General features: G+C 37.6%; 3 protein-coding genes and 2 non-coding genes across 7 annotated transcripts; all 5 read right to left on the reverse strand.

Annotated features, from left to right (window-relative positions):
- Window positions 1-54: 54 nt before the first annotated feature.
- TRNAI-AAU (transfer RNA isoleucine (anticodon AAU)) lies at window positions 55-128 on the reverse strand. Its single transcript has one exon. It is a non-coding gene; the product is annotated as a tRNA-Ile (tRNA).
- Window positions 129-188: 60 nt separating this feature from the next.
- TRNAI-AAU (transfer RNA isoleucine (anticodon AAU)) lies at window positions 189-262 on the reverse strand. Its single transcript has one exon. It is a non-coding gene; the product is annotated as a tRNA-Ile (tRNA).
- Window positions 263-494: 232 nt separating this feature from the next.
- On the reverse strand, window positions 495-2,259 carry LOC105167340 (uncharacterized). Its single transcript, XM_011087015.3, has one exon. The coding sequence runs from the start codon at window positions 1,881-1,883 to the stop codon at window positions 645-647; it is 1,239 nt and encodes a 412-aa protein (XP_011085317.1). The 5' UTR covers window positions 1,884-2,259; the 3' UTR covers window positions 495-644.
- Window positions 2,260-3,605: 1,346 nt separating this feature from the next.
- LOC105167341 (U-box domain-containing protein 17-like) lies at window positions 3,606-6,432 on the reverse strand. 2 transcript variants are annotated; one of them, XM_088883294.1, is made up of 2 exons: window positions 5,774-6,432; window positions 3,606-5,695 (listed from the first exon to the last, which is right to left on the reverse strand). In XM_088883294.1, exons 1-2 carry the CDS (start codon window positions 5,981-5,983, stop codon window positions 3,824-3,826), a joined length of 2,082 nt encoding a protein of 693 aa, XP_088739420.1. In that variant the 5' UTR covers window positions 5,984-6,432; the 3' UTR covers window positions 3,606-3,823. The 2 variants fall into 2 exon arrangements, with proteins under 2 accessions (XP_088739420.1, XP_088739419.1); XM_088883293.1 differs by having other exon boundaries at window positions 3,606-6,431.
- Window positions 6,433-7,421: 989 nt separating this feature from the next.
- LOC105167342 (protein STICHEL-like 4) lies at window positions 7,422-13,534 on the reverse strand. Of its 2 annotated transcripts, none has more exons than XM_011087017.3 (7): window positions 13,202-13,534; window positions 10,493-13,071; window positions 10,027-10,246; window positions 9,294-9,812; window positions 8,672-9,176; window positions 8,356-8,419; window positions 7,422-7,803 (listed from the first exon to the last, which is right to left on the reverse strand). In XM_011087017.3, the coding sequence occupies exons 2-7, from the start codon at window positions 12,548-12,550 to the stop codon at window positions 7,705-7,707; spliced, it is 3,465 nt and encodes a 1,154-aa protein (XP_011085319.1). In that variant the 5' UTR covers window positions 12,551-13,071; window positions 13,202-13,534; the 3' UTR covers window positions 7,422-7,704. The 2 variants fall into 2 exon arrangements, with proteins under 2 accessions (XP_011085319.1, XP_088739418.1); XM_088883292.1 differs by having other exon boundaries at window positions 10,493-12,542; window positions 12,926-13,534.
- Between the last annotated feature and the right edge of the window lie 3,898 nt (window positions 13,535-17,432).

Here is a 17,432-nt window from a genome sequence, read left to right on the forward strand (position 1 = left end):
GAAGAGGGGGGAAAAGAAGAAAAGGGGCCATTAGAGCCAGAGAAGCAAAAATAGTGGCCCATGCAGGTTTCGAACCTGCGACCTTCGCGTTATTAGCACGACGCTCTAACCAACTGAGCTAATAGGCCGATGCGAACAATGATATGCCGATAAACTTAATAACAAATAGAAAATCAGAAGTAAAACCATGGCCCATGCAGGTCTCGAACCTGCGACCTTCGCGTTATTAGCACGACGCTCTAACCAACTGAGCTAATAGGCCAATGCTTTCAAGGGTGTTTATGACCTTTGATAAATCGTTCTGAGGTTTAAGTATCAAGTCTAAAAATGATCTGTGCACAGAAGAGATGGAAGTAAAGGAAGCATTCTTGATTAAAATCAGTTCATCTTATATTTGTTTGTTGCAAATGGGATAGAATGCTGCATGTTGCATATGTACATACATCATCCAGTTGCTAAAAGATGATATATTTACTATTTTCCAAAAAGATGAATACACTGGAAGTACGAACTTCATTCTCATATCGTTCATAAAGAGAATTGCTTTTATTACATCTTTGCTTGAAGGTCAGTATCTCTACCTATGATCAAGACTTGGCTAATGATTAGCAAACTAATTCACAATTTAATCAACAATCCAATCACTAACACAATTCTCTATAAATGATCTGATCTTTCAGCTCAATCCACACCTGCCGGAAGACCTTGATGATGAGATCATGGTATTCGTCGTGGTTCAACGTTAGATAACAAGCCAAGAGTTCTTCAAGATCTTCAGGCCGGTCTATTCCTTTCGCCCTTATCATCTCAACCATTGAATCTCTGAAATCCTGTTGTGGATCATTTGAACTCTTCACCACTGCAAAGCTATCGAACATGGTTTTTCCTTCCACCACCTCTAATTGTTCCTTCCTTCCCTTCTTCTTAGACTTCATTCTTGCTTTCTTCATGTCTTCAATGGCTCTGATTTTGCATTCTGTTCTTGGGGAACAGGCTTTGACCCTGTTGTTCTGCTTCATTTTCCTGCTATGTGATTCTCTGCTTGTGTATGCAGACCTCTCCCCGGACTCCGTTTTGACCTTTATTTCCTTCAACTTCTTTTCCTCCAAATTTGGCCCTCGAAGCACATAATCTTCGTGCAGAGGTTCAAGCACATAGTCCTCGTTAACTGAGCTCAGACGGATTTTGGGCAGCTTTCTTGAATCAGAAACTGCTAATTTCCAGAATTCATCTTTCATTTGAACCACGCTGTCTGGTTCTATTGGAAAGATATCTCTTTCCGCTGAACCTGAAAGCTTCTTTTGTCCACCATCATCTAATTCAGCTTCTTTTTCCCTCACAGCTCCACGGCTCAATCTTCTTGAACTGTGATCATCCACAACATACTTCTGCCTCCGAGTTGAGAGTTGTGCTTCTCCTCCATGTTCCTTTACGTTTATGAATGCACCATTCTCTATTACATTCCTCTGCTTATCTTTATTCCCTTTCTTCATCTTTACATTTAAAACCATGTCATCAAAGTTCCTGAATTCTTCCCTCCTCGGCACATCCATTTCCCTCAAACCAAAGCTCTTAAAACCCGGAACAGGCCCTGGAAACTCATGATCAGACTCATACCAAAGAGGGTTAATCCCACCAGTGCTCCTCCTGCCCTGGATTCTTTCTTCACCGAAAGAAAGCCTCCAATAAGCATCATCCTCATCCATGCTGTAGAATCTCCCTTGTCTCCAATGAAACGATGAGTTTGAAGTTGCGAAATCCAAGTCACCTCTCCGTGTACGCCTTCTCTGCCTGAACCTGGAGAACCAAGAAACATGAAAAACACGATTAATTAAAGAATTAGGAGATGAAGAAGGTTCAGATTTCTTTCTCCGCCACTTCATTCTTTTATTTAAGGAATTCGATAGAATGATTCTGTGGAATTTATGATGAGGGTTCTTGAAGTTATGAAAGTGAAGATGAATAATGGAGTAGTGGTAGGATTGGACAGTTAGGGGGCGGTTAGAGTGTTAAAGAGAGACGTGGGTGAGTCTGAGGGGAGGAGACTTAGGCTATTTATTTCAAAAGAAAGGCCCGCCTTGTATCTTGTGACCACTTTCCCCACTTTATCCTACTTTCTAGTTTGTACTTGATTTGCTTTTTGTACAAACAGCGCCTCTTCTTTAGTTGAAACCCAACTCCTCATGATTCTTTTTAATTTTCATTTTCTGTTGTTAATTAATGTAATTCCATTATTAGAGTTGGGTACAAGAATGTGAAAAAGTTGTGGATGTTAATGCTCTTATAGTAGCTGTAGTTGCATGTTAGGATATAAGTGCTTAACCTTAAATTATCGATGGTATTTCGTGGAGTCGGCAAATTCTTTGACTATATATCGTGATTCTTGAATATTCAGTGCAGTCTTGGCCCCTGGTGGTTTCCCTTTCCTCCAGTGAAATGCCAAGTAACAATTTGCGGTCCTGCCTCTTTTGACAATGTGTGCGCTGTAAAAACTAATAATTTACACTAATGTCGAATCATTTTCAGACAAACATGTAACAGAATCTGTCCTGTTGGCCACACTTTTGCGCAATAGAGATGCTGTTGCATCAGGGGAATATTTATATCATGATGTTAGCTTATATCTGAGAACCGGAGTTGATAGGACTTCTGGGCTGGGAAAAAGCCCCTGGTCACAATTACCAATATTAGTGAGAGACCGTTTTGTTTGATGCGTTTTCTGAGGAAAGAAATATTTGTAGATCAAGTTTTGGTAGTTATTTATACCTTCTCTTGTTTCAGACATGATTTAGGCATTACTTTGATATCAAGAATGCCAAATCCATAGTCCTATCCTTGTCAGAAATTGGTAAAATCCTTTCCTTTGGAGTTTCATACTGCGTTTGTACTGAGTTATGGACCTTGTATGTCAAAATTAGTTCAGTTGGCTATACATACGCATTAAAGCGGATTGAAGCCAATCAAGATTGTCTGGTGAAAGATCCTTTTGGATAGTGATCCTTTTCCGACCCGCCAACCTGATCATTTATGATTACTGTAAATACCAACTACTTGCATTTGGACACTTAAAACTCCTTCTCACTTCCGAGTGTGTCCAACTTCCATAACAAGGAGTGGAGGAAAGACAGACTTCATCTTTCTATGCATATATCAACCTTCCTCATGGATGGCTCGTGTCATATCTGTAAGTTCTAAAAACGAGTATGTGTCAGCAGTTGGTGATAGAGGGATCCGATAAAGAATCTGTTCTCCTTCATCTGGCTTCAGTTTCTGCCTTTTTACTCTCTTCAGTTCAATGCATGCATAGACTTGGGACAGATGTATATAAAGATAAAGATCCGGTCATTTGACAGTATGGACTGTTGGCGATTTTTCCAACATTCTTGTACTTGGACAATAGTTTCATGAAGCCAAAACAATGACATGCTTTTTTCTTTCTTGAAAAGCCAATGGGGCATCTGCTAAGCAAGTGGCTGATAGGATAATAGCTGAAAACTCAACATCAATATGCAGAAACATGATACCGACGTGATTCAAGTGGCTGTAGTTGGACAGGATGACAGCATAATGGCAACTTGCAGAATTATGTACATTGGCACTCTAAATGAATAAATATTTCGTATCTTCAAATTCTAGAGGAGGAAAGAGATTAAAAAAGAAAGACAAAAATATTGGTACCACTGATCACTCCACAGAAGATCACACATATCAACAAGACTTCGACTTTTTTCAGACATCTATAACCTCTATTTTCTCATATAATTTGAATGAAAAACTTTATAAAAATATTACAGATAAAGAATGGGGATGTTACGGGGTAACACTATAATACAGGCACCGAAATGGACATTGGCATAGCAACATCACTGGAAAAACTTGTATCCCTAGCTACAGCTGAGTTTTCAGCATATCCATACCCTAATCCTAATCCGCCAAAATGCCGGGAGGCATTCTCACACCTCTGGAAGACTCTAGCAAGTGATGCTGCTTTTCTTCTAGCTCGCTTCGTCCCCGTAAACAGCAGACTCTGCAGCAATCCAGCCAATGCTGGAGCCTTCACCACCATCTCTGTGGCGGCTGCACCACCACTTCTACATAACTCAAGCAATGCCGCTACAGCATTTTCTTTTCCCCTTGGAGTGCCACATCGCATCATTCCGATCAGCCCTGCCACTGCCTTTTCCTCTTTTGCCACCACTTCGGCCCCTAATGGCTGGCGTACGATAAGAGCCAATGCACCAGCCGCTTCTTCAGAGACGCCTTCACATCCCAGTGCCCCGATTAATGCTGTAATAGCCCCTGAGTCTATCATTCTTGCACAATTCTCTGTGTGGGTACACAAATTAAATAAGGCAGTCACAGCATCTCTTTTCCCTCTTGGTGTCCCCTCTGTCAAGAGTCCAGCCAAAGCTTTTATCGCCCATTCTTCTTGGGCTATTTGTTTCTTATAGTCATGAACAGCAGAGAGACTGAATAATGTTGCTGCAGCATTTTCCCGGGCCTCAATTGTGTGCCCGTATCTCAAAACTCCAATAATTGCCCCTAGAAACCCTTCTACATCCATGATTATGCCCTTATTTTTATCGTATATAGACAAGTTTAGCATTGCTGTTACAGAATTCTCTTGTGCAACAGCATCTGAAGACAAAAGTAGCCTTTTAAGAAGGGGAATGGCACCAGCCTCAGCAATGCAAGCCCTATTCTGTCTACCTGTTTTTGCCAACAATCTAATCTCCCTGGCTGCCACAGTCTGGGCTCTCAGCGTCCCATTAGCCAGCTGTTCAACAAGAAGATGTGTTGTGGCTTTAGTAGCTTCAGTTGCAGCCTTACTCGGACGAGCAGCCACTGCACTTTCAGAAGAATAATCTGAGTTCTCTGGTGGATCATATGGGATCCCGTTAGCCATACACCATTGCATAATCAGATTTCTCAGAGCCCGATTTGGCACCAACTTAGTATGAACAAGCATCTGCCCTGTCTTAGGGCAAGTGCAATGCCCTTCCTGCATCCATCTTGCGATGGATACACGGTCGTAGGTTTGCCCTGTTGATACTATCACTGGATCCTTCATCAAATCCAGTGATATCGGGCAACAGAAATCCTTGGGGATCGCAGCCAATGTATCCCCAATCTCCTGTGTAACCAATCCTTTATTCATCTTCTTCTGGTTCCACTTATGCAATTCACCATCCTCATCCTCAAATCTAAACAGCAAGAACCTACAGTACCGCATTAAAGCCACAAATCCATTAAGAACGGAGGCTGCGGGCTCAATATCCCCATCATGATTTACAATCTGATCCTCCAAGAATTCAATCTCAAATCTAAAACTTTTCACATTGCAAATTCCCAACTTCTCTACAAAAAATGTGTGCAACTCAGTCCTTTCAGGAATCCTCCCATTTTCAAACTCATGCAAGAAATAATATAACTTCAACCTCAACAAATCATCGTGCTTGTCAATAAACAATTTCGACTTCCTTGATTGCTTGCATAACACCTCGACTTGTTCTTTAACATCTTCAGATAAATTGATTTCACCCGAAGGAAAAACATCCAAAAGGGTGGAGATTTCCTGGTTGAGATCATGGAAGTGACCTGACATAGAGTGGTTCTGAAGCAACAACCATAACTTACTCGACCCTTTGACATAATCAATCAAGATTTTAGACCTGTAAATCAGGAGGTACAACTCCTTCAAGCATAAAGGGACTGTGGAAGTCATTTTCGAGAATCCCACATCGGCATAAGCATCCAGAAAAACAGAGATTACCTGGATTTTCCGAATTAAGGATCTCGAATTCTTCCTCTGGAAAAACGGCGTGCTTTTATCGTTACTAGAAAACGATGACAGCAGCTCCGTAGAAACAGCACGCAAAGTCTCCAAAATGGCTGCTCTTGATAAATCCACCGGCGCCAGAAACCCCTCCAGCGACGTTGACCTCCGCCTCCTCAACGACGAGAATATCGCCGCGGATGCCATTTATCCAAGAAAAAAGTTGCAGAAGAATTTTTCTACAAACACTTAATGAGCGTTGAATGTGCAGCACATGAGATAAAATTCAAGAATATCAATAAGAGTTGCGTCTAAACACCCCGTCTGTCTCCCCCGGTGCGTGCCTTAGGAGCATATAAAAAACCATGGATTGGATTCCAAATCCGCGTGCAAAGAAGAAGGGAAAAGAAAAGGAGTGTGGTTCCTGTGTAGGTTTGATGAATGATGGATTGACTGAATTTTCAACTGTTTTCTCCTTTTCCCATAGGTTTTAATATTCTTGGGGTTGCCCCATGGAATTTCTATGCAGGCTGCTCGAAAGCGACGTCTGCCTAAACAAAACCTTGGTGGGCCTATCTCCATTCATTTTCTTTGCTCTATTACTGTACACTATATATATATATATATATATATATATATTACAAAGCAGAAAATTACATAAACTCTGTGGGAGAACTTTGAGATGATGATGATGCAGAGTTGTAAAGACCGATAGATAATGATCTGTGGGGTTGATTTCGTGAATTTTGTAGTTCTTGTTGTAAAGTAAAAGCAAGAAATCGCAAGTGGCTTTCTTGGTGAATTGTAGCTATATATTTCACTTTCACTTACTCAAACCAGTAGTTTTTGTTATTACCGCTGAAATCTTAACTTTTACGCAGAAATTAGATTAGTTGAAAAGAAAGTGATGACGGAGAGGGGATTTTGCAATTAATTCCATAGTTGACATGAAAAAAGTGCTTCTTTCTTGCACTCCGATGTGATTGTCCGTTTCAAGTCTGAAAGCACTCCCTTACGGTTTTGTCCCCTGGAATAATTTGTCCTCTCCCGATCACTCCCTCTCAACTTCTGCAAAGAAGAAACGAGATGGGAAAAGAGAAACAAGTGGCTTTAATGTTGGATTAATTTTTCTAGCAGACAGTCCCGTGGTTTGAAAAATAGCTACGTCGAACCAGCTTCACTAATCAGAGTTCAACATAAAAACCATGTCTTGAAACTGGACACATCTATTGGTTTAAAAGCATATTTATACATTTCTTGTCAAAATTCAATTAAAAACGTGGAACACTTGCAGTCAGTCTAGTCTGATGAGGAACTGGGAGAATAAAGAAAGTTGTCATTTTTGTGGCTGAAAACGAAAGAGATTGTGCAGATTCAAAGCAGCCCAGCCGACCACGGAGACTTGTGGGTGGTACTGGTCTTCCCTTTCGTAGTCTACGTACGGAAAGTGAATAAAATGTTTTTTAATATAGAAAAGAAGAATATTCCTATTCAGTTGCAAAACCCTAACATTAGTCATATGGGGTTGTGTGGATGTTCATATTCTGTTCTTGACAACTTAGTTCCTGCTTACAAGTCAGTCTGGACTATATATAAGTCATTAGTGATACACATATGTATATGTAGCAAGAAGAGACAATTGGCCTTGTAGTAAAAAGGAAATTTTTATCTTCCAGAATACTATACGGCAACAATTATTATTTAGAACATTCAATTTGTATTGGGAAAAAGAAATAACATTCTTAAAATTCAATGCTAAAAAGCTGTAATCTTTCATTTGACCTATTTCTAATTTATTCTCAATAACTAGGAATTGTCTAATGAAAGACCTAAACAGCAAGTACAATGACTGAATGAATCTAACTAACATTGCTGATCTGCGGTTTGAAGCCGAGCCCTTTTTAGACAGTCCGATACGGTTACTGGGATTACCTCGACCTTGGAGACCCACCGGAAACACACCTTCCGCATGAGACGTATTTCAGCAAAGTTTGTGGCTTCCTCGTTCTAATCTTCAAGCGTGAAAGCTGCACGTCCAGAGATTCATAGTATCAGAATCGATATATATATGTGTGTGTGTGTGTGTGTGTGTGTGCAAGTATATATGCTAGAATAAGAACCAGATTCTGCCAAGAAATCACCAATTGATTAATTCTAAGATGATCTTATTGGACCTAAGGACTCGGGACATGACTTCCAAAAACACACAAAAAAAAAAAAAGAACAAATATTAAGATGAATGTTAATACTCTAAACAAATATTAAAGAGAAACTATGATAGATTCTGGCTCTCAAAATTTACGAAAATATTAACAGAGATACTCTAAACTCGCAATGACTCTTCCCTTTTGACCAACAACTGTACACTCTCAGTGCAGGATTCATTCACTTTCCAAGACAAGTAGCTTAGGCATCAAAAGATCACTCTCTGTGAAAATTCGAGCAACTTCTCTATTAATCACATTGCAATCAATTTCTATTTACACTTTCAGCACACCGTAAATGTACTACTACCAAATTACGTGAATGATAAGTACAAAAAGTTCCTAATATAAGATTGTCCCATTTCCTACTTTTACCTTTCGGCGGGTTCCTTTTGGAGGGTTCCAACAAAGCAATGCCCTTGATTTTGGTTCTAATCTCCTGCAGAATGGAAAGTATATCTTTATATATGGCAAAATCCAATAACACAGAATATAATTACAATTCACAGAAGTTGTCTGATAGGTGAAAGAACTAAAATTTCTTGTTTGGATAATAATGTTACCAATTTATGAACATTATCGTGGAATTGCATTAATCCATTTTTAATTTCATGGTGGTTAGAATTTATGTATTCAGTCAGCATCTGGAAATAGATAACAGACTATCCCACTAGAAGAAAGTGATACGTACAGATTTTCTTGTTCCAGCTTTTCAGCGATTGAAACTGCTTTCCGCCTTGACCATCCACTATGTTGAGAACATCCCTCTGCCTGCTGAATAACATGAGCAAGGGATACTTTGCTTCTAACAAGGCTTAGACTCTGGTTTTTATCACCTAAAGTAGTAGATGTCTTTTGTTTAGATGTTGCTCCGACTGCATTATCAATATTTCGCCTATCAGAGTCAGCCTTGTCTCTGGGTGAAGATTCAATTTCAATAATTTCTCTCCTATTGACTCCAGACAGTGAAGCAACTCTATTCTGGGGTCTTCTGGTATCATCATGACTTGTTATAGAATCCTGAGCCGCTGGTAACAGAATTGGACCGCCTCCAGCATCTTTTCTCGATTCACATCTGATCTCAATGGTCACTGGAGATCTAAGAACAGTCTCAAATGCTTGTAGAATGTGCAACCTAAATTTTTCTGCCTTAGATTTTGTCAGCTCTGAGTTGAACAGTAATTGCACAGTCGGAGCTGCGGAAAGACCAACTCTTAGGATATGCTAATCATATGCAATTGAAAGAAAAAAAAGGAAAATCAATTGACAATAAGTTAAGTTTGGCATTAGGATGTCTTGCACATCAATAGTACCTGCACCATAGCTGACGGAGATCAGCTTTGCTTCCTGATACATGAACTCTTTTATGCTATTGATTGGGATATTTTCAAGCACTTCTAGCCAAATTCTTTCAATTTCCTTGCGAAGCATACCTTGTAATTGAACCTTATTTATCTGATCTTTATCATTCGAAGCAATGTAGACCTGTTGAGAAATCACCCCACCTCCATCATGTTCATTTCCATCCATATCAACACCCTTAAATTTAGCATTATAATAAACATTCCCAGAAGTTCCAGCTTGAAAAGTCGGCATTTCAGCATTGCTTTTTCTGGGTCTCTCTCTTACAGAAGCATTATTTAAGACTATGGGGCTATGATTGAAACTGGTATCTGCAGAGGAACTGGGTAGCATGTACTGTTGATCTGGGGCCAGTTGCAGCAGTGCGGCCGTTAGCCAAGTTATCCTGTCATTTGAGACCCTCAGCTGCTTTTCTGCTTCAGACAATGTTTTCAGTGCTTGACGCAATTTTTCCATATCTTCTTTGGATACTGTAAACAAGATACTTTCCCAATCAGTTGGAAAAAGGCGGAAAAGGATCAGAAATTGAAAGCAAACTAAAGTTCAGAAGTTGGCAAAGAAGTAATTTTAAAACTTCTATTACAGGTATATTTCACATTGCAAAAGGGAATGGTATTTTTCCCAAATTGACCACTATTAGCATGAGATGACTGAGATCAAATTATATTTGATAATAAGACTCACGTGCTTGCCGCCGGAAAAACTTCCTCCTAGGCGTTTCTTTCATGAAATCATAGCTTCCAGCTAGAATATCAGTTATGACTGTAGCCAGCTGCGACATTAATGCTAATGGCTCCACACCAGATTCCATGATATCTCTCAGATTCTTCACTGTGTTGACAGTGTCAGCAGATAATGCTAAATCAAGTAGATCTACTAACTTCTCATCTGAAATAAGTCCAACCTGTAAAATGAAAAGAGGAAAAGAAAATGTTTATCTATTTTATGCCTCTGGATAACAGAAAGGGCAACATGAAGAAGCTTCCCTGATAGTCCAAAAGAGTGCAGAAGAATACAATCATGGTGGTATATTCTTCACGAACAAATAAAATATGTGATGCAATTAGTAGGAATGCTCTATAGCAGTTGAAGAAAATGTGGCGTGATGCAATGGCATGGACATTATTAAGATCACATTAAGTGTACATACCAGCTCCTGTACCAGGCCAAGAGAAATTCTCTTTCCAAGCAAACTCAGTTGTTCCAAAGTCATCTCAGCATCCCTGAGAGATCCATCTGACCTTGACGCGATAAGCTTCAGGGCATCCTTATCAATTTCTAAATCTTCTTTGGTCGCTATCCACTGTAAAGTATATATTATGTCTGCATCCTTCAACTTTGGGAAGAAGAATTTCTGGCACCTGGATATTATTACATGAGGTAACGCATCAAGACTTGAGCAAACAAGGACAAAAACGACACGCCTAGGGGCTCGATCAATGACCTTCAATATTGCACTCCAACATTCAGAAGACAAAGTGTCACATTCATCAAAAATGAAGACTCTGTATTGAGATTGAAGCTGGGAAGCAATCACATGATCTACAAGTTCAATTATGCTTTCAAAGTCAATATTACTAACTGGGCCTATTTCCCTAACAGTGCGGCTCTTCCCCGTGTTTTGTGCAACGCAAGAGTTGCAATATCCACAAGGCTTTGGATGCTCTACGGACTGGCAATTTAAAGCTCTGGCAAATATACGTGCACATGAAGTTTTACCGGTTCCATGAGGCCCATAAAACAAATAGAGCAACCCAACCTTTCTTTTTACAATAGCATTGGAGAGAGCCTGTACCACCAAGTTCTGACCCACCAAATCTCTGAAGGTTCTTGGCATGTATTTTTGAGTGAGATTTTGATGCCTTTCATTGCGATTCTTTCGAAATTTGTGTTGCTCACGAGATCTACCTTCCGATGCAAGGTCAGAGTCGGTTTCCTGCTTTAGCAAATTGTCAGCAAAAATCCCCAACTCTCCAGAATAATCATGGTGCCAAGCGGCGTGATCAATGCTGCCCTGAGACCCAGAGGCATCAAGCAATAGAGGCAATGCTTCGCCGTGAGATTTAGTAGATGAACTTGAGTGTTCTGACATGACAGGCATGTCGGGCATATCCATGCCTCGAGAACCTTTCCTCAACCTTGATTCAGATAAACCACAAGAAAGGCTCCGGCCGGCCATGTCAAGAAATGACTTCCCTCTGTGATGAATTCTTGACCAGTTCCAAGGAATACCACAGCCATTTCTAGGAACACCATTGACATTCTGATCATCGTACTCGTGGACTCCCTCCTCCATGTGATATTTCTGGGGCGCTCTACCATGACCAAATGAATTAGAGGCCACTGACATTTCATTTTGTGTTTCAGCATCTCGGGCAGCTACAGAAGGCCGATTTCTTCTCGCACCTCGAAACCTGCGCCTTTTTCCTCTATTCAGACTATTCCCATGGCGAACGCTTGCTCCTGCTTCTTCAGCAATTTTTTCTATATGGCTAAGCCGCCCATTTCCATGATTACGAGATGAAGCTGCATCATCACTTTCACCTGGGACATCTTTTAACTGGTCAGAGAGGGTCTTGAGGTGCCTATCGTGTCTATGGCCTCCTTTCATCTTGACACCCTTGTCTCTAAATTCAGAGTTTCCAGAAACACTGTCGCGGGCCAAATTGTTTCCATCTTGTGGACCGTCATCCTTCCAAAACATTGCATCAGTTCTTGGAAATCTTCCACTTGGTTCTTCTCTTTTGGCTCTCCTGCGTTCGCGAATCCCATCCTTGCTACTAGGTTCACTTACAGCTGCTGCTGCACCCTCATAATGCCTGCTTACCTGACCAGTTGCAGCTTCCGACACTGGTGCACTGATAATCGGAGGGAAGCTTCCTGACATTTTTGCACACTCTCTTGGGCGCTCTATGCCGACAGATCGTCTTCCACTGACCAAGTCATCCCTTTCCACTCTTTTGAGAAGCGCGTCCACAATAGAAGGAGAATGCCATGAGGGTGGACTTGCAGAAGGATCCCTTAGAGACCTTGATCTCTGAAGGACAACAAGGTCCCTCATAAGGGCCCTATCAGCCAAGATGGGACTATGCTTATGCATATGGTGCTTCAAGTGAATGCAATTTGTCAAATGAATGTGATTGCGTAGATGATCACTAATGTTACCATTCACATCCTTAAGTATCCGATCTCGAACAGCCCTGGTCATGATCAGAACATAAACCGATCCACTGAAAATATTCTTGAATAAAGCCAAGACATCAGAGAATGAGTAATGCCCTTAATTTCTACCAACCCGAGATCTTCTGTGTGTATCACATCAGAGATATAACGTAATCTAGTTCACCTCATAACTTTGCCCAATCTCAAGCAATCAAAGATTCTATGTCTAACCTATCAACAGTAAGCATATGAGAAGCACTTTCTAAGTTAGAAATCCTCAATCCCAATGATGAACCCCAAAAAACTCGAGTACAAATTCCTTCGAAACATATAATTTCCGATTTGGACACCAGAAAGAAAGAAATACAGAGCAAGAGCCAAAACCCCCCTAAATTACAGGGCAAAGAACAAACTTTCCTACCTTTGAACTCAAATAAACGCCATTAGCTCATATATTGTTGCTGTGCTCTCAATTTGAATAAGAAAGAAACACTTTTTTTTTCCCCCCAAACTGAACCACTCAAAACTCTTTTTTCTTCACATCACCACCGGCTTAGTGGGCCAAAACTACAAATGGTAAGGCATTTAGTCAAACAGCTGTAAGAAAATTGAAAAGGGTTGGGAATCTTGGAATTGGTGGCATGAAATCTTTAATGAGGAAAGAAGAAAATGGGGGAGTTGAGAAGATTACATTCACCTGAATCTTGGAGTTATAGGCAACTACTCGGTACCGCTTTACTAAGCAAGCGACCCGTTGCCATCATTAAGTGTCTCTCTCTATCTGTCCCAGATCTCTTTCGCCATACTTCCACATGAACTTCACGAGGGATTCTCAAGAAAACGATAGAACACACCTCAAATATGTATTTCTTTTTCTATTCACACATATATAAGTTAAATTACAAAAGAGAGCAAGTAATATGTTGCGACTTGTCTGTATTTAGTAAAGAAGCAACACTGTTGATGTTCTTGCAGAGTGAGATTTGGAGTGTTGTAAGAGAGAGAAGAGAGAGACTACAGAGAAACAGAATAAATATACAAATGTATGTATAGGTTTTGTTGGAGGGGGGGGGGGGGGGGGGTTGTGCTGTGCTGACTGCTGACAGATTGCACCGGAACTCGGGCCCTTTGCAAGAAAAGCGACGAGCCCTTTGTTTTTACTGCCTTGTAAATTAATGAATACCAAACATTATCTTAATATGGAAGGATTCTCACAAATTCTTACTTCATATGTCAATAAAATTAGGATTATTTAATCACAAGAAAATTTTTTTGGTTGGAAATTACTGAACTATAGCAACAAAGACTTCTATTTTTCCATAGTTGGGCAATAAAATAAAATACTCTCCATATTAATTATACTATATTTATTTAAATTATATGAATTGAATAGCCCAACTCACATGTTTAGGTAGATTGAATTATTTAAGAGAAATAATAATTTATCGAATTTTTACGAAATAAATTAAACACTTTACAAGAGTATATTGAAAAATTTATTCAATTTAATAATAAAAAAATAAATAAGCCCCTTATATATCTGAATAATATCAAGTAATAAAGAAATTTCTACTGTAATTTAGATGCGTATCAAACGTGCCAAGACCATTAAATGTAAAATGGATGTTCACTATTTTTCGAGAAGTCTTTTCACAATGACTAAGAGAAGGGTGAATATTACTTTTTTTTTAATTTTGTGGGGCCAAAGTGCCCATCCGATTCAAAATACCGTTGAACCTGAGGTGGGCCCGACACCTCTGAAAAGGGTAGATGGGACATTTTTGTATTCTTTAAATTAATTAATGCATGTAATAGCCAGAAAAAAAAAAAAGAAAATGTGGAAGAAAATATTTATTACAACACACCAATGTAATAATAATATATAAATACATGATGATTTTTGTATTTATGGCAAAGACATTATTAGTCTTTACCAAAGTCCAACAAACACTCAAAAATGGTGTCCAAAAGAATAAAAGCAAATCACAAATTACTTTACTTGTTACTCTATTCACCATTTCTTCCTTCTCTCCTACTAAATAATCAATTCCTTTCTCCCAAGAGGAACAATTTATTGCCCAACTTTCCAATTTGCTGTTTCCTACATTTTCAAATAATGGTACTCTCAATTTTGTGGTTTTGGAATATTTGGCTTTTATGTATGATTTTAGAAATACTCTTTTTTTCCTCAAATATCATTGACGTGTATTGGACGATATCAGTAGTGTTAATTAATTACTATTTTAAAATAAAAAGGGACAATTACACTTGTCTTTTTATCAGTTTTGATCTAATTATATGTGATTTTTTTATAATTTAAAAAATTACATTTATTATTTTTACTTAGTAAATAGATTTTTATGTTTGTCTAATTTAATAATTTTTTTTATATTAATTATAAGAGTAATCACATTTATAAAAAATTCATTTATGGCAGCATCTTAGGAAACACATCAATCAGATTTAATAATATTTTGATAGAAAAAAAGAAAAAGGATAAAACGTCAATCAATCAGGATCAAGATTCAAGTCCACGAGTGCACTCTATCGTACCAATGATGCTTTGAAATTAAGAGATCTCAATGATTTTTTTTATTATTTTAATTGTATGTAGTTAATAATTATGCCTCTGCTGCTTCAAACCTGCACCGTAGTACATAAGGATAGTTACATTTATATTTATTTTTTTATATAAATTATTTATGTTTTTTTAAAAATTAAAGAAAATCACATTAGCAGCCTTTAAAATTAAAAAAGTATACCTATTGATCCAATCAAGTTTTAATTTACTTTTTTTAATATTGAAAATGCCCTCATGGGTGTTTATATAATTAGCGGAGGATAGAGGGGTCAAAGTAATGCATATGAGTACGATTACTATTACTATTTTATCGAATCTTTATATAAAATTATACTTTTTAATAATTGAAATATTAAATTATTTAATAATATATTAATAAAAATTAGGTACTAGGTTATAAATTTAAATTAAAAAATTATTTGTATAAATTACTTTAAATTTTTAAAATTAAAAGATTTATATATATATATATGGGGACATATTACTCATTCCTATATACATTACTTTGACACCCCCTCTATTTTTTAGTATTTACAGAAGCACCCTTGAGGGCATTTACGTCATTAAAAAAATAAATTAAAATTTGATTGGGTCAGTATGGGTATTTTTGAATTTTAAAGGCAGTCATGGATGATTTCTGTAATTTTTAAAAAGGCAAGAATAATTTGTGTAAAAAAGCAATAGTTAAAGGGGTGTAAATGTAATTATCCCTAGTATCATGTCCTATTACTTTCAACTTGATGAGGCACCAAATCTCACAAAAAAAATTGAAAGTTTGTAAATATTTTGATGATATTATTTACAAAAATAACATTTTGCAGATGTTTATTTATTTAATTGGCAATGGTTTGAATTGGTGAGATCCGTAATAAATTTCTCTTACCAAATACAACGACATTACAATGATATGCAACTTACTTATTAGTATACGACCGGTCATAGTAATAAATAACGTATTATTTTTATTAAAAAATATGAGGATTTGAATCTGGAAAGTGTGTGGACTGTAGAATGGAGCTGCCTCATTTGGGAAAATTCATTTAAATTGATTGGTGATTAAAACAAAGTCGTATCTCATTGGATTCTCTACCAAATAAGAAGAATTGGAGCACAGGCTGAGCTTTGTCGCCTTGTGATTTTCAAACGTCATTCCATGTGTGTGTTCCAAATTTCAACAACTAATGCAACACACCATTTCCCTTCCTACTTCATTTTCGGACTAAAAATTATTTTGTCATTCGAAATATAATTATTTTTTATTTTGTTCTATCTTATCATATCAACTACATGAATTTTGCAAGTTACGACGTCATATCATTTCCTGCTGAAATAGTCACATGCAGCACGAATATTTTTTCTACCCTGATTTTTTTAATGAAAAAAGACACCAAATGCATATATATAGTACAAAAATATCCATATAATCAGATGAGAGAAGTAGGGGTAGAGCATAGGTTAAATTATTGGAGTTAGGTTAATTAAGTGAATATAATAAGTTGTTAGTGAATTGGAGTATGGGTAGGGTGAATGGGGGGAATGATGTGGACAGACAGCTTCCAAGGAGCAAAGGGACAATAAATACAATGTACATTGTACAACGCCTGGTATTGTAATGAGATGTGTGGACAGGGGCTGGGGCTGGACTTGACCTCACTTCCCAAAGTACAGGTATGGAGCCGTTGTGTTCCTCTTCATGTTTAGGGTTAGCCATGTGAATCAACAGCTCTTTTTTTTTTTTTTTTTTATCATTTGCTTTTGACATTTTGAAATCGGATTCATGTGTTTTCTTTACACTCAAAAGATTATTGTTAGATTCGAATTTCAAATTATTAACACATGTAACTAATATTTGAGTTTAAATATATAGAATTAGGTAATAAGGAGTATTTTAGTCCAGATTTTATTCGGTTAATATATTTGCCGTGTGATTAGTGTATAAATTCGAATGCTACAAATATCCTTCCTTTGAGACAGTAAAAAATTATAAAACTGTATTTGATTTAGTGATAGAAAAAAAAGAAGAAAAAAAGGGAAGGAGAAGGAAAAAGTATATGACTTTTCCTTCATAAGTTATTTGGTAGATAAGAAAGAAAGTAAATCTTAAATACTTGCTCTTGTTTAATATAAGAAAAATAAATTGTAAAGGAAAGACTAATTTTTATAATTTTAGCAATGAGTTGTTTTTTCATCATTTTTGTATTAGAGAATTATTAATAGCAATACGCATCATACAAGAATAAGAATCAAATAATTTTCCAATGTCAATATCGCAAAATAAAATACTCTTATTTATAGATAAATTATGTCTGTTAATAATATAAGATTATTTTTTTCAACTGTTATACTT

The sequence above is a fragment of the Sesamum indicum genome, linkage group LG8 (assembly GCF_026168435.1).
Source record: "Sesamum indicum cultivar Baizhima isolate 11 linkage group LG8, ASM2616843v1, whole genome shotgun sequence".
NCBI classification, from domain to species: domain Eukaryota; kingdom Viridiplantae; phylum Streptophyta; class Magnoliopsida; order Lamiales; family Pedaliaceae; genus Sesamum; species Sesamum indicum.

Coding starts and splice junctions, on each gene's coding strand:
- LOC105167340 (XM_011087015.3), bottom strand. CDS start 1,883: ATGAAGTGGCGGAGAAAGAAATCTGAACCTTCTTCATCTCCTAATTCT.
- LOC105167341 (XM_088883293.1), bottom strand. CDS start 5,983: ATGGCATCCGCGGCGATATTCTCGTCGTTGAGGAGGCGGAGGTCAACG.
- LOC105167342 (XM_011087017.3), bottom strand. CDS start 12,550: ATGACCAGGGCTGTTCGAGATCGGATACTTAAGGATGTGAATGGTAAC. Junction 9,813..10,026: donor GTTTTTCCGGCGGCAAGCAC/GTGAGTCTTATT, acceptor TCTTGTTTACAG/TATCCAAAGAAGATATGGAA. Junction 8,420..8,671: donor AAGCTGGAACAAGAAAATCT/GTACGTATCACT, acceptor TCCATTCTGCAG/GAGATTAGAACCAAAATCAA.